The sequence below is a fragment of the Ciona intestinalis genome, chromosome 11 (assembly GCF_000224145.3).
Source record: "Ciona intestinalis chromosome 11, KH, whole genome shotgun sequence".
NCBI classification, from domain to species: domain Eukaryota; kingdom Metazoa; phylum Chordata; class Ascidiacea; order Phlebobranchia; family Cionidae; genus Ciona; species Ciona intestinalis.
Genome location: NC_020176.2, coordinates 891615 through 908230, shown reverse-complemented (window position 1 = coordinate 908230; position 16616 = coordinate 891615). Strand labels below are relative to the sequence as shown.

At 34.2% G+C, this 16616-nt stretch overlaps 4 protein-coding genes across 5 annotated transcripts; 1 reads left to right on the top strand and 3 right to left on the bottom strand.

The window, feature by feature from the left end:
- Positions 1-337: 337 nt before the first annotated feature.
- LOC104266185 (claudin-19-like) lies at positions 338-4249 on the bottom strand. The gene is made up of 4 exons (XM_009861816.3): positions 3970-4249; positions 3410-3568; positions 1050-1280; positions 338-897 (listed from the first exon to the last, which is right to left on the bottom strand). The coding sequence occupies exons 1-4, from the start codon at positions 4238-4240 to the stop codon at positions 575-577; spliced, it is 984 nt and encodes a 327-aa protein (XP_009860118.1). The 5' UTR covers positions 4241-4249; the 3' UTR covers positions 338-574.
- Positions 4250-6080: 1831 nt separating this feature from the next.
- On the top strand, positions 6081-9040 carry LOC100175406 (spindle and kinetochore-associated protein 1-like). 2 transcript variants are annotated; one of them, XM_018814050.2, is made up of 6 exons: positions 6081-6211; positions 6859-7118; positions 7583-7691; positions 7904-7997; positions 8382-8548; positions 8796-9040. In XM_018814050.2, the coding sequence occupies exons 2-6, from the start codon at positions 6909-6911 to the stop codon at positions 8837-8839; spliced, it is 624 nt and encodes a 207-aa protein (XP_018669595.1). In that variant the 5' UTR covers positions 6081-6211; positions 6859-6908; the 3' UTR covers positions 8840-9040. The 2 variants fall into 2 exon arrangements, with proteins under 2 accessions (XP_018669595.1, XP_002131642.1); XM_002131606.4 differs by having other exon boundaries at positions 6082-6211; positions 8809-9040.
- On the bottom strand, positions 8987-12426 carry LOC100177728 (solute carrier family 22 member 18). Its single transcript, XM_002131585.4, has 7 exons — positions 12302-12426; positions 11980-12077; positions 11655-11800; positions 11113-11357; positions 10460-10678; positions 9874-10102; positions 8987-9592 (listed from the first exon to the last, which is right to left on the bottom strand). The coding sequence occupies exons 1-7, from the start codon at positions 12395-12397 to the stop codon at positions 9426-9428; spliced, it is 1200 nt and encodes a 399-aa protein (XP_002131621.1). The 5' UTR covers positions 12398-12426; the 3' UTR covers positions 8987-9425.
- On the bottom strand, positions 12425-16523 carry LOC778673 (dual specificity mitogen-activated protein kinase kinase 5). The gene is made up of 5 exons (XM_009861814.3): positions 16049-16523; positions 15253-15821; positions 14720-14863; positions 14132-14430; positions 12425-13842 (listed from the first exon to the last, which is right to left on the bottom strand). The coding sequence occupies exons 1-5, from the start codon at positions 16160-16162 to the stop codon at positions 13586-13588; spliced, it is 1383 nt and encodes a 460-aa protein (XP_009860116.1). The 5' UTR covers positions 16163-16523; the 3' UTR covers positions 12425-13585.
- Between the last annotated feature and the right edge of the window lie 93 nt (positions 16524-16616).

The following is a 16616-nucleotide window of genomic DNA, read 5'->3' as shown; positions in this document are numbered from 1 at the left end:
AGTTCTTTGTTTTATAAAGTTTCTGGTAATTCAGGAAATAATGTAAATAAATGATATTTATTACTTATTTATTGGATCACAGTAACGAAGATCAAATTAACTGAAGTAACGAAGAAAAAGGAATTAACAGGAAGACTACACTTAAAACACGTCAAGTATAAAATGAAAAAATATTCACAGTTTAGTTTATGTTAGTAATAGGGATAGTTTAGGCCATATCGGTTGCCAAAACTCTTAATAATGTTGCATTCTATTTGAACAGAACTTGGTAATTGTCACTATAGTTTGAATCATAATGTTCAGTATACAATAATTTCTTCAGTTTTATTTGTAGAGGTTTTTTGCATTCGAAAAAGGTATTTACAAAGTCAGGCGAGGAAGATTTTCAATTTACACTTTTGAGGATATGCGGACGTTAATAATGTTGCATTCTATTTAAACAGAACTTTGTAACTGTCACTATAGTTTGAATCCGGTTGTTAAGTATATACAATAATTTTTTCAGTTTAATTTGCAGAGGTTATTTGTATTTGCCAAAAGGTATTTACAAAGTCCGGCGAAGAAGATTTTCCATTTACACTTTTGAGGATATGCGGACGTACTGGTACAATGGCTTAGTATTTGTTTCCAAAGGACAAATTTCTACCATATTGCCGCTAATTTTGCTGTGTTGAGTTGCATTTGAGAATAAAGAAAGCATGCTATAATATCCACTTGTACCACTGAAGCTCCTGGTAGGTTTGGTATGGTAACATCTGCTACATGGATGACTCTGGTGTGTTTCGTCATTTTTCGTGAAATCCGAGTTCGGTGTTGGAGTTTTCTCCAACGATGTTTTTCGCACCCGTTTATAGTCTGGATCAATGTGTTTTGATTCTGTTCGGTCTTTTGCCGATTCTGAGAATATTTTAATAGTGCCGTTATAAGGTTACGTTTTTCACTCTAGAACTTGGAGCTACTAATTAATTTAGTGGGCTTCAATACGAAAAATACTGTTCAAATATAAAACAACAACCTAAAAAAACACAAAGTAAATATAGTGCCCGCACCAGAGTCGGTTTCAATACATTCCTCCTGTTTACGGCAGCGTTTATAAAACAACATCATCAAACATCCTGTTATAACTGCAAGGGCAGAAGCAGCCCACCCCACGTACAAACATGTTCCAAATGTGTATTTGAGGGTTCTGGCATCAACTTGAAGCTGATAAGCAGGTACGGCGTAATATTCTCTTGTTACCTCCACAGCGTAACGAGACACACATACACAAGTTATCATGCCTGTAAAAAAACAAAACAATATGTAACATATAGAAGGGTGGGGTAAGATGGGACATATTTTCATTATATTTTCTTGTTCCATCTGTTTGTAAACAAAGAACTATAAAACCGTATCCTCACAACTTAGACCGCTGTTGATTGTTGTTTAAAACACGACCCGAATATTTGAATATTATGTGCTAAAGGTGTCCCGTTTTCGTTGTTGCTGTTGTGCGTCTGAACTTTAACTTTACGACATCGGAGGAAACCACCGTCAAAACCAATGACAAATATAGACTGAAAAAAGACATATCTAATATTGTGCTCGGTTTGTAGAAAAAAAGTTATTAATAATTAACTAAGGGGATTTTAGTTAACTACACAGTATGCAAATAAGGTTTTCCAATTGTGTTTCACTGCGCTTTGTAAGTGCGGAGCGGAAAATGACAAAAAAAAACATTTTAATTAAAAATCTATTTTATTGCAGGCACCTAAATTTATAGCATCGATAAGTTGTGTCACGGCCCAATGTTATTATATCACAAAGTTCGTTGCTTTTTTGATATTTATATTGTCGCTATACGTTGTTTTGTACGCCAATAACGTTTTAATTGTTATACTCAAAAAAATATATTTTCACAAACCGGTGGCAATTCAAAGTCGGAAATAACCGCAAGAGGGCAACACACGTTATACAAAATAAATTATTAGCATACTGAAAGGGCCATCGGAAAAATGCTGCTGCTAAACCATTGTGGGCGAATGTGTGTCCTACTTAAATGATTGCTCCAGCCCAATGGTTGTTTACGGTTGTCATGAGTTGGAAGTTATAGACCTATGCATTTAAAAAATGATCAGCCACGAAATTACATACAGAGATATAGTACAATAGGGAAAGATGGGACTCTTAAGCACATATTGCCAAATATTTCCAAAATCAAAATAGATGACGGTTTTTGGGTAATACCACGAATTAGTACTATCACTCCTTCATTAATTAACACCAATTTAATAAAATATAATAAAACACACGAGGAGTTATTTAGCGATCCGCACAACAGGTGAAATTTTACAAATTTGAAAACACACAGGATAAGATGGGACAGTTTAAAATCGTTGTTAATTTTGATTATGAAGTGTATTTATAAATAGGAATATACGCAAATAACACGAAATAATACTGTACGCTTTGAAAATTAGGTCTAAGCATTCTTTTTTGCTCTACTGCTATAGTTTTAACATGTTACCTATACCTTATATTATTGCATAACAATTGGTATTGTTTGAACGACAATGGCTAATATTCGAACTTCAATGGATAAATACGGTATCCTACAAATGTAACGGAAAATTGATAATAACTATTGATAAAGTTTTTATTTTTGCTACAAATTGGGTATTACTACTCTGTTTTTGGCACAAGCCACTTCTTATAAATTATCACCAAGCGCAAATGACCAAATTTCGAATATATTTTCAAAATATTATCTTTTATTAAATCAGTATCTTATAGTTAAAAACCCCCTGAGGTATAAATTACCAAATTAAAAGCAAATCTTTCAAAGTTTGGCAATGAAAACATACAAAACACAATGTGGGGGAAGATGGGACTCTAAATTGAAATATATCTACATTAGCAGTATTCTGCAACTTGTAGTTAACCTACCTAGTTTAACAGGCTGTGCTAGTTTCTTTGCCATGTAAGCTTTATATATATAACGTTAAACCGATATTTTTTGTTGTTTTTATCTCAAATAAAGTCATATTAACCCCTGCTTATTTTCTTCATGCTCATATCTAAGTGTTTTTTTACAAAACTAAACCATTGTGGGCGTATTTGTCCTTGGGCAAGACGCTTAACGGCAATTGCTCCAACCCAGTGGTCACTAATGGGTTGCCCATCAGTCATAAATAAAAAAAAAATAATCACATACAAAGTAATTTACATGGTAACTCGTAAGCTGGCACGAGGTGTTAAACCCGTGTTATAACGACTGTCGTTTCCGGCCGCGCGAGGATAAAGTAAGTTCATTCATTCGTGTTATAACGATTTTCGTTGCCCGCCATGAGAGGGTAAATAAGTTACATTCAATTATTCATGAACTGTTTAAAAAAATAACAGAATGAAAGCAGTATTTTGTTCTTTATACCTGCAAAAACATGACAAACGCCGGCAAGAAGAATAGTTTTGTTTTTCCTCTTATTGCTCAAAAGAGGGACCCGTTTTAAACCTAGGAGGGAACATACAACGCCACCTAGCGAAAAGCTGATTGCCATCATCATCATGACTTGGATTGTCCTTAGGTAACCTGAGATGTAACATCTTAAAGTAAACGAAGCTTTTAAGTTGATATTTTAACTCTATGACTTGCGTGCAAATAAAAATGAACCTAAGAAATGTGCAAAATAAAAATTAGAAAGTAAATAAAAATATTGATTAGAAAACACCTTACGTTCCTATTTGTATGTGCGGACTAAACGCAAAACTCATATCACCGATAAAGATTAATTTAGATTACAAGTAAAATTGCTCAATATATGAGTTTTCCTCAAACTATTGAAACTAATATCTGACGGCGTATGTGCCCTTATGGGTTAGCAATAAAACAAACGTCGTAAGAAGTAATTTTCGTGTCTTGGCCAAAAACACATTCGTCAATAGTAATGCCAGTGTCGAGTATTAAACCCGGTATCTTGACACAAAACTTACCAGGTACCCCAACTAATGCAGGATCGTATTGATCGCAAACTTTACGAGCTCCCACGACCTTCCACAAGTATTCCATGCATACTTTCCATAAGCCCATTCTGTTCCGTTGCATGTCAAAGTTTTTGAGAGAGTTAGAAGTAACTGCAGAGTTTGTTTTCCATTCCGGTGTGATCAATATAAAGAATATCATTACAGTAGAGGCAACACCAAGCATTAAAAAAATAGTGAAGCAAAACTGATGCCTATTCGCCGCCATTTTATGTGTACCCATATACGGTTCCCTATGTTCTCAGATGCTACAACCTTTTTAAATCATAATGCACTTGAGAAGGTAATTTCCACTTTATTGTAGGTCAATAAATCATGCCTAATAGCCAAACACTATCAATCAACAGCAGTTAGTAAAACATTAGCGCCGCTGAGGTTTTTACTGGAATTCTTTATTAGTTCCTTCTCATTCACAGTTTTATAGAACAACAGACTGGGCCTACAACCTGCACGATTCAACATTATATTTTATGTGAGTGAACTCCTTGTCGAGGACACAGGTTCTATAGGACAGATTCAGTCCGTTACTTATTCAACACAATAAACAACTGAGGGGCAAAGCTAAAATTCTTTACCGAATATCGTAAATCTTGGTATAGTTGTGTCAGTTTGGTTCATGAACTGTACATGAAAAGTTTTCACACGCCAATCAACCTTTATTTCGTCGTCGTAAAACCTTAAACGACTTCCCTCTTAAGTTTTGGGAGCCAAATATAAATAGAAGGTGTTTGGTTTTGGTTGTAAATTTATAACAATGTCATATATATGCAAATTAGGCGTCGTCGAAGTCCATACGAAGTAATGGTGAAAAAGACACAAAATAAATTTATTTCAAACAAAAAGTATATATATATAGTTTAGTGGAATAGTTGCTTGAATTATTGTGTAGTATAAGGGTGGGGGAAGACAGGATACCTTTAGCACATTTTATTCAAGTATCCCGATCGTGTTGTAAACAATTAAACGGTCTCTATATGGAAGTCGTGAGGATACGGTTTAATAATTCTTTGAATCTGTTTTGTTTACTACCAAATGGGAAGAAGAAATATAGAATGAAAGATGTCTCATCTTCCCCCACCCTACTGCGCTTGCGTGGCATTAATACACCACCGTACCCGCATATCAGCTAACACCAATGCGATTTATGGGTGTTTGAGTGTTTCTTTACTCTGTATATGTCCAACAATTTGGACAAATTATTAGAAAAAACTGGGTTGGAACAAATATGGTATATTCCAAGGACACACAGTACGAACCATGAATGTACATGACCAACACCCAATGGAGGTATAGGGCATGAAATGTAGTAATCATATAGTAGGGTGGGAAAAGATGGAAAACCTTTAGCACAAAGTATCAAAATATCCTAATCAAATTTTAAACGATTAACAACGGTCTATGCGAGTTGTGAAGATACGGTTTTATATTTCCTTGAACTTTTTTTGTTTACTACAAAATGGTACGAAAAGATCAAATGAAAAGGTGGCCCATGTTTCCCCACCATACTATATAACGAATAATAAAAACTGTTCATCGTGCAACAATCGCACCAATACAGTTGTTCAGCTTTACAAATGTGTATTCTGAATTCCTTCGTTTAAATTGCAGTGTTTCCTACGAACCAGTAACTGTCGCTTAAAGTTACACCGAAATCGTGCTGCAGTTAAAAACTGGAAACACTCACGCTTCTGCACGACGAATTCCTTTTATCCAAACGCCGAATAATCTTTATTTCCTGCCTTGTGACGCCCCAAACTGGAGGTTCAGACGCGATTCAAGCGTTCTACCAATCAGCGTTGGAATCCAACCTGCAACGAATTATATTTTTTTGCTTCGATCATGAGCGGTTTGACCGAACATGTTGCGCTGTTGTTGTGTTTTTTTACCGGAGGTTAGATAAAGTTTCAGTGTGGACTATATAAGACAGTGAGGATACAGTCGTATAAAGTTAAAATATGTAGGTAATATATAGAGACTATATGGTGTTGTCAGTGTATATGATAATAGGGTGTATGTAATTACACGCAAAACGTGATTGTTTAAATAACATTGTCAGCTGGACCAATATATTTGTTAATGTCATTTTTTTTAGCTTTTAATTTCATGCATTTATGACGTAATCCTGGACATCCAGTTAATTTCCAGGTACTGAAACACCAAGGCTCTATATCATGTACTGAACACATTGTATTAGGTAAGTTATGTGTTTATGAGTTTTCCACTATTTCCCAATATATTATAGCAATAGTGGGGCGAGGGAGATGGGACACCTTTTCCTTCTATTTTCCCGTCCCATCGTTGGTAAACATGGAACATGCAAAGAATTATAAAACCTGTTGATTGTTTAAAACATGATCAGGTTATTTGAATATTATGTGCCAAAGATGTCCCGTCTTCCCCCACCCAACTATATGTAACGTCTATATTTCTCTTCCATATGTGAGAATATATCTTTAATGCTACGCAACTTCACCGACGAAAGCAAATATAGCCTTGCCATGCCACGCAATATTGCGGCGGATAAAAAAAACGATTTTACATATTACAGGAGGCTTAAAGTTAAGACATAAATGACAAAAAAACAGAATTTAGTTGGTTTACAAAAACTTTTAAAATAGTTGACAACACTAGCAAAATTCAAACTTTTTCGCGGGAGTTTATGGTCACAGTTGAGTGAATACGAATGTCAATAAGTTTAATGAAAAATAATGTAAACATCGTTTATAAACTTTACATTTTGCAGTTCCTCTTTTCAAGTTGCACAAACAAACGACACTTAAAGCAAAAAATTGTTGTATTTTTTGTAGTGTTAACAGAAACTAATATATTTTAATTTTTTAGAGTTTTTGTCACCGCGATTTTCATTGAAGTAGTTTGTTATATTTTGAAATATGGCTGATGAAATTGAAGCATTAGTTAACCGTTTTGAGTCACTTATGCGCCGTGTCGAGCTAGGGGTAACGATCAAAGACGCATTAACGCATTCTGATGGTGCTGCAACGTTTACAACGTTATATAAAGACGTGATGGAAATGCAGGATTTGGTTTCCTTAATGCGGGAAAGTGTAAACAAAACCAAAGTGGATATGGAACTTTTAAAGGTAATATATGAATACATATTGACAAAATTTTTTGATTTATCTTCTAAAAATCATAGTATTGTAACAACGAAGAGAAAATTTGTGGCAGAGTTGTTTACTGCGCCAATCAAGAGGTTATTGGTTCAATGCTCTTCACTGCTACCAATGTTGAAAAATGTGTCTTTTCAACCATAAATAAATAAAAATCATCATAAAACAAAACATTCACCCACATTGGCCACATAGAAATATTCGTGATAACTCCAAAGCTGGCAAGATGTGTATAAAATGGAATGCGAGGATATGTCAAGTTATATTGTGTATGAAACTGATTATATTTATTTAATACATACAAGGGAACAAACAGAAAGCCCCATCTGTTCGTTGTTTTAAATAAGTTGATCTTCGCTGTCATATTCAAAGATAAAAACAATTAATTTTATGTTAAAATCTGTTTTAATTCTGTTTCTTGATAAATTGTTTAGGAGAATTATGAAAGCATGAAATCCGTTGAGAAAAATGTTGATGGCATGTTGTTGTTTGCGTTGAACAATTCGGCTGTTTGTGTAAAACGTGAAATACTGGACAATATTAGTAAGTTTTTATATAAATATATAATATGTATTGCTTTAAAACAAAAAAAAAACAGTAAAATAGTATTTCAGTTTAGTAGATGATTGTGCTTCTAAAGCAGGGTTTTAATTATGTAAATCCTTTAATGAAAATGGCTGTTTATTTTGACACGCAACTAGAATGTCCTTGAAAGTTGAAATAAAGCACAAATAATTTTATTTTACAAATTTAAGCCCCAGAAAACAAAGAAAATTTAGCTCCGAGGAAAAAAACAATAATTCCGCAGTTGAATCCTTTGACATCGAAGGAGTTTGCCTCAGTTCCCAAGTAAGTGACAATTATAACATATATATGTTAGCCTGTGGTTGGTACTTAAGCTTTGCAAATGCTTGAAAACTTCATAAAGATTTAGTTCAGATTTTCCATAATCCTATACAATATAGGCCTATATCTAATATCTGTAATATGTGTTTTGCTAGTTTAGTCAGTAAAACTAATATTCTGTTACTTCTGCTACCAGACATAATGTAAATAACCTTTGAGCGACCTGTTCGGTATAAAAAATAGCGTATTTTTAACATTTGATCTGCTATCTGGCAAGACCGCATCAGGGAATGTGTAATAAAACTTATCTTGGTTAAAACTACTCTCTTCTTTCATGAGATTTCTCATACCAAAAAGAAATTGTTTAGAAAATGCTTTTTACACCAGATACGTCCGAAGTCATTTGTCATTGGACCAAGTGTTGGCTGGCATAGCTGAGGTGAATCATATTCTTCATGAAAAATATACGTTTCTTGCAAAACCAAGAAAATTATTGTCGGTTAAAGAAGATAAAAGAAGAGCAGTTTATCTTGAACAAGCCAAAGAAGTGAAAGGTTTGTTGTGTGTCTAGTCTGCAAAATTTGGCATTTTATGGCACGCTGGCAAGGTATAACACGTGCACGACTGCAAATTTTTAAGTGCAAGCTTACATTTCATTAAATATTCGGTAAGCAGAGTACGGAAAATTATATTTTGTTTATTGGTTGATTAAATGGCTTTCATGGATTAAACTTATAACCAAAATTTTTAAACAAAACTGCGCGAGCATGTGTTCAGTTGCGCAGTCTGCAAAGTTAATAGTTTGTTTCCTCAGGAACAACTTATTCCACATTTTTCATGGATGATGACATAAAACGATATTCCAAATCACTTAAATTGAAACCTAAGACTAAAGACACCGTGTTTTTAATTCTACGACACCTTGGTAGATTGAAAGAAATCCACAGAAGTAAAATTACAAGATATTGTATCCTCACTGCATAAAACACCACTTAAAATGATTCTCTGTTATATATGTGCATAATAAACTGTAAAACACAATAAAATACATTGCATCAATAACTGTTGAATATTAAAGTGCAGCAAGGAGCTGGAAGAGCAAAAGGAATGCACAAAAACAAGTTTGATGTAAAATAAAATATAACCAATTTATGTTTAAAACAATAACAGTTGCTAGAACACTACAGATTTTCTGTAATGTTTTAGTAGTTTTCAAATTGTGTATGTGCAACCAAAATGTCTGAATAAAGTTTTTGATATAACTTGATATACAAACGTTTTCTAAATAAATTCTTGATTGTTGATTATATCTCAATTTAAACTGTTTTGGCTTTTATTATTTTAAAAAATTATAAACCATTAAAAAAATTTTCCAGAAACATTTTTTAGTGGCTTTTGTTTTTGCTTATTTTTACTTTCAGACTTGCAATATTATCTTGGATTGCTTATAAGAAGGTAAACAAGTAACAGACCATTGCATAGAAATCCTATCGCACCAAAAGACCAGAATCCGTAGTATTGGAATAAGAATCCACCAATTGTAGGCGAGACACTTCGGATTAATGAATGAACCGCCATACTTACTCCTAGCATGGATCCTGCAAATAGTGGGGAAATTAAAGAAATATTTGGTATTACAGTTGTTCATTTTTGTTAGTACGAAAACAACCAAAAAAACAGTTCTGCAATAGATAAAAAGATTTCTACAAAAAAAAATTCAGCCCTAAACTGAAGAAATATTTGGTATTACAGTCATTTATTTTTGTTGGTTTGAAAATAACAAAAACACAGTTTTGCATAAAATTGCTGATGCATTTCAAGAACATCAGTTGTCTGATTCTTTCACAGAAAACGTTGTCAAAATATGAAAGTAATTTACCTGTATCTTCTGATTGAACAGTCTTAGTAAGCATGGCTTGGATAACTGTAGAGAAAACTGCACCTGCTACCACCATGGGTATAAGGGAAATACAGAACCCTATGACACCATTCACCAAGATTGACATGAGAGCATTGGAGACGCACAATACAGCAACACAACCATTTATTAACGACCATTCATTGAATCCTCTCTTTGTAAGCCGTCCTATTACCAATCCTTGTGAAATCTAAACAACAATGGAAATTTAAAACTTCAGTAATAAAGATATAATTTCAGGAGCACATCTTGTTTAAATCTGCAACTGAGTTTTAAAAGCTTTGGAAATTAAGGACTAGATTTTTAAAATTGAAGCTTATATAATAATTCATATAACAATGCAACTAAATATATTGCAATCTGGGTGTTAATTATCTTCAAACCACTAGACTGTGTTTAACCAGCTTCTGGAATGGTATTTTAAAGTTTTGGACTGAATTCCAATTTTTTGATAAACAATATAAAGTCAAACCAACTTATGCTCCTTTCAATGCTCAATAAACATTTGCGACAAAACAAGTTTTAACCTCCAGTAACTCCAACTTACAATGGACAAAAATCCAGCATAGGATAAAACGTATCCGTTCGCTTCGGCTGAAAGATGAAAATGATTTAAAGCGATCATGCTAAACATCCCATGGAGGATCCCGACAGGAAGTCCGGACAACATCTTCACGAAAAGGAGTTTCCTCGCTGAAGGATTCTTCCATATCAGGGAGGTAAAGACATCAAAGTCGAGTAGTTTTTTCGATTTTTTTAAAGTTTTCTAAAAAAGAACGAATATAAAAATGATAAGTTTAATATTTTGATTGAAAACTCATTGGTTTACAACTCTAACAGAAAGAAACATTACTTCATGATTGTGGTCCACCAACTGAAAAATTATAGCAGACTAAAACCAACGGCATTGTAACTGCAACTGATTTTTGGACTCTTGCTAGTTTTCTGCTAAATCAAAAAATCCAATCTGGAAACTCCAGAAGCTTTCTACGCCTTTATGACATTGCTTTTTTAAATTGGGCACTGAATATCTTATTAAGAAAAAAGAAAGAAACCAAAAAATCCACAATACACTGGTTTTAAAAAGGTTGCCTCTTACAAGTCAAATATACCTGCATCAAATAATTGCTTCTTTTGATTAAGTCATGTTCACATCCCAACTACAACAATATCTCATACATCTTTCATGACAGAACCCACCTCTGTGTTTTCCTTTAAGATAAATCCTTTTGTGTTCGATGGAATGAATAAAACCACAAGAACAATGCTTAACAGTGAACCACAAGCTGCCACGAATGCTGCAACTTGTTCATTAGCATACGTTGTACACCAACCACCAATAACTGGCCCCAACACCATACCAACTGCATATGAAAGACCAAGCTTCCCCAACTTGTCGGGTCTTTCAGAAGGTTCAGTTAGATCTGTGATCACCATCTGTGCTCCTAAAATTAAGAGATTTTATCTTGCCACCAGACAAAGAATGGTTTAGATAAATTTATAAAATCGTCAGTTATATATTGTTAACATAGACAGTGGCACAACCAAGAATTATAAGAGTGTTTAATCAAACAAACCTTAGAATAACATAGTATAACTTTTTTTTCGAATACACCAGATTAGATTATTTAAAACAGCGATAGACGGAATTAACAGCAAATGAGAGTCGTTCAGGTGGTTTAGGAATTTAAATTGTTGGCCAACCTATATTGTATGATATTAGTAACAAATAACACACCCACCTTGCATGGCGTGCATAAATACTGAAGGTAAACGAGACAAGAAAATAATGAACACAGTATTTGCGACACCCAGTAAAAAGTAGCTGAGAAACGCTGATATGAAAGCCAATGCAAGAGCATATTTGCAACCAAACAGATCACCAAATCTTAAAAAAAATACCAAGATTAACAAAATATATTTGCTGGAGTAAAATTGTAGGCATGCAACGTATTGTTTTAAATGCTAATTCATAAACTTAAATCTATCTTGAAAGCTTGTAGCACTACGTTTATGCTGGTATAACTAATCAACTTTTTAAAAATAAAAAATAAATGAAAAAGATACCTGCCAAACAAAGGTCCTCCCATCAGTTGCACAACAGCAAACGTGGTTTGTAAGTTGCCAAATGTTATTGGGTCTACATCAAACTTTTGGGTCAAATACTGCAAGACAAGAAATGCAAATTACTAAAACATTTGTTGTTTTATAGTCTTAAAAAAAAATTGACATTCTGAACAATTATATTCCACAACCTTAGATTTTAAAGTATATTATACTTGTCCACAAAAAACAAATACGTTCAAAAATATGTTCAAGTTAAAATATGACTTATGTTTAAAGTTAAAACAGAAATATTTGTGCAGAGATATAAGCAATCTGTACTTACTGGCAAAGTTCCAATTTGTATCCAAAAACACAAAGCATAAAGTGTTACATTGAGGTGAGACAACAGGATAATCCTGTTTTTATCAAAATTCACCATATTTTACATTAACCTAATGCTTGTATGCTGCAAAGGAAAGCTAATATAAAACGATAGAAATTTTTCGGAGCTAAAAAATTGAAATGCTGCAGCAAGTAGAAATTACTATTGACTGCATAGAGCTAATAGTGAAATGGTCATGCCTTGTTAGTTTATGCTTATTTTAAACTCTATCATGATTTAGAGTGCGGTTTATAATAAATAGAAGGAAAAAAAGTTAAATTAAAGCAGTGTACGTTTAGTTTTAACACTTTGTTTACATTGGACACATATGCTTTATAATATTACCAGTTATCCAATTACAATTAAAAATTGACCCGCAAAGTTACATACGGATTTATAGTAAAATACATCCAAACGTTTCTGTGAAAAAAGTTAACCAAAAGTTACGATTCTTGTCACAAAAAGATTCAAAAATTGAAAATCTGATTCAATCAGGAAAAGATTGAAAGGACAAAAAATGGAGTTATCAAAATATTTGTAAGCCAGCAACTGATTAATATAGTATTGTTATATTGCATGGGGCATTTATGGCAAAACACCCAGTTCCACTAGCGTGTCTCACCATAGGACCTCACCCATGTAGAAAAATAGTGTTGCGCTAATTTGAAATCATTTCAGTAACCTTGGTGAAACATTTAAAAGATTTTTTAAAAGATCAAAATAATCAAACAGGCTAACTGTGATTTCTGGATGTAAGTTTGATGTTTACAGAAGTTAAAACGATAAAAGGCATCTTGAAACTCTAAAGCGATAAAAATACAGAAGAGAAAAAAGTTTTGTGCGTTTCAGTACCACATCACACAGTAAGGGTAATTGGCATGGTGACCCATGTTTAACTTATGAACTTGTTATAAACCACATAGACATAGCATAGATGGTGGGGCATGATTAGCAGGAAAGGCACAATTTAACTGGCCGTGTTATAAACACCTTTTTACAATGACAATAATAGATTTAACTAACTAGAATGATTTACTTTTGTTTGAAACAGAAGAAGGAATGTTCAGATTAAATCTCTACTGAATTGGACTGCCTCCACTAGCATAGCATACTTGTCCTCTGAAGCACCTTGATGTATTGACACAGTACCTTAAAATTTCGGATGGACTGACAGTTAAAAAATTACAACGCCAGCAAAATGTAAAACGACCTGGACCAGCAGGCTGTTCTATTTCACTCCCTAAGTTATCCATTTTGTGCTAGTGCTTGTTTCAACCACTGCGACACTACACCAAGTCTATGGGCCAATGGCAACTGGCATGTAGTTGTAACAAGATGGTGAAGACAAAGTTGTTCTGGAAGTAAACGCTTGTCAGCTTCCTTCTGCAAACAACAGATGACAAAATCCACGAGATCCGGTGAGAAATGTTCGGGTGGCAATCGTGGTGCGTCATCGTTTACAATGCATTGCATTATCTCCATAGGAACAACACCTTTGGAACCTGGAGATAAAAAACAGAAAGTTGAAGAATGTCCAGAAATTTTTAGGTGAAGGAAAACTCAGGATTAGAATAAGTGTTAAAAAGATATCAAGCGCATCTGTATTGCCTGGGACAATCAGAAGTACAGTATTAAACATGGATGTCCAAAAATTCAATTTAAGGAAGCAGGAATAGAATTGTTATATATAATAACAGGATTAATATGACACTGTTAAAGCCCTCAAGTACGTCAGACATAGGGTAGCGTTTAGAAAAGGTTAATACTGATATAGCACAAAGGTTTGCCAACCTGCTATCTTGGCCGCAAGTTGAGGGTACGGGAAATTTCCAAGTGCTAGTTCGCAAAGAGACAACCCAAAACTCCATACATCAGAGTAGATTGTATAATCCCTTCCAACCACTCTCTCTGGTGCCATGTATGCATTAGTGCCAACATATGTCCTTGCAATGGAATCCACTAATTGGGTGCTCACACCAAAGTCACATAGCTTAATCTGGCCCGAACTGTTAACCAATACATTGGAAGGCTTCACGTCTCTATGCATGATACGCAAACTCCATAGATGTTTCAAACCAAATGAAATTGCACTGTATGATATGGGAAGTTGGTTAGATCATTTTTAGCTGTTTTTAAGCCAGTATGGGTAATTCACATAGGGGTGAACTGAGGCTTTTGAAAAAGAATTCTTTAGTAACCCATTAGAGCAATTGGTTGATTTTTATATAAATGTTTAACTGGTTCCCAAAATATGCATGGTAGCATACAACTACAGTAATACAATTTTTAAGTAGAAATTTAGTCAATGACTTAAAAGCCTAAGACGAAAAAAGTATTTAAACAAAACAGAAAAGCAACACTTTTATATTTAAGTTTTACCTCGCCACATTTCTTAACACAGGTTCCGGTACCACTCCATGTTTATCCAGTGAACCACCATCCATAAACTCAGTGCACAACAAAACACGGTTTTCATCAAAATAAGCTCCATAAAATGAAATAATAAATGGAGATCCATTGCACCTGTGTAACAAATTGTTGTTTAAACTTAAATTATAAACTCTAGGCAATTTCTACAAATATAAGAGTTGTCAGGCTGCTACTTACATGCTTTATCTAAACATGGGTCATAAACTTTGTCATCGAAATAAAGAGTGTAAGATACGATAATTTAACCTTTAAAATTTAAACATTGTTAAATCAATGAAAATTAAAATCAAACTAACCTTGAGCCAAGCAAGTTATTATCAGTAATTTTATTGAGCGGTGGTTTTCGATTAAGTTGGTCTTCATAAATTTTGTATAATCAATCGATAGTTTGCCAAAAAATTAATTTTGAGCATTGGTGCACCACTTTTAATCATTACATAACATAAACTTCTAATAAATAAGATACGGCATTCTTTACATACTTTCGTAATATTTTAAGCTCCAAAAGAATTCGTTTTTGCTCTTCATCCGTTAAATCTAAAGTTATCGACTTTACTGCGGTGATTGTACCAGACTGTCGGTGCACGGCTCTCTGCACAACTCCACTGTTGCCGTTACCGATTGTTTCTAGAAACAGCAAAGTATTGTTGCCAATTTGCCCAACTTCAAATGAGTCTGTATTTCCTGCTGGTGAGTTTCTGTCATTTTCACAAGCTAAACTACTACAAGGTTCTTGTGCTTGCATGGCATCATCAACAGTGATATCCAAGTTGTTTGATAAAATTTTTGAAGACGCAGTTGGCGCAATCGCAACTTTTAAATCATGGACGTTTCTACTTCTCGCTGGTTTACTGTTTTTTGGATAAACCACTAAACTTGGCAGGTGGGGAAGACCGTTGCCCTCATGCACGAAAGCGCCGCCTTGACTGTAGGTTGGTGCCATGTGAAAATTTATCATGGCGTGAAGTTCTTCATCTGACTTCACGGTGATACGATCACCATCCTCATCTTTATATTCAAAGTATGTCGCCAACAATTTGTCATCACTTGCCTGAAAGTTAATCAAAGTTAACAATCTTTATTAACGAAAATTGATTAAATCACATCAAAATAATATAGGTGTGTTTGGTCGGCAACCATAGCAGATTATATAACAGTCTAATCAATTTATTAAACTAACTAGAATCCCACTATTGTTAAAATCACGCCATTACTCCTAGACCATTTAAAACATGCATGAACATATCGATAACATAAACAACAACAATGATTCAAAACCTGGGCTATTGCGTCCAATACGTCTTGGAACGTGACCGTCCTTGGAGACGAAATGTGCCAATCGACCTGGACGTCATCACTTAGATAGATCTGTATTATAAGAGGTTCCTCCATAATAATGAAGTGTTTGCCTCTTGGCACCGTTACCACATTCTTGCCAGGAAAACACCAGGACTTTCGAGATGAAAATAAAAAAAGGACAGAGTCCGCGAACCCAGAATTGAAAATAAAGCAGAAATTCTACGTAAAGCTGAACTGACTACAAAAATCGTAACTGTAAAATGAAGATTTGAAGATTTTAGGCATACTGTTATATGTTTTAAAACGCCATACCAAGAAAAAAATGACCCTTGCGCCACATTTTTCTCAGTCCAAAACAGATTACGTTATCCATTACGTAATGTATCTCACGATACCATATGCCTTCTGTCTTCAGCCAGAGATAAGAAAAAACCCTTACGTCATTCGGTTTTTTCCCTTTCGTCATTTTAGATCCTGTCAATCAAAGCCTAGTAGCACCACCTTGCGAATAAACTATATATGCGTTTTTATCCTCGTGCGTCTGCGT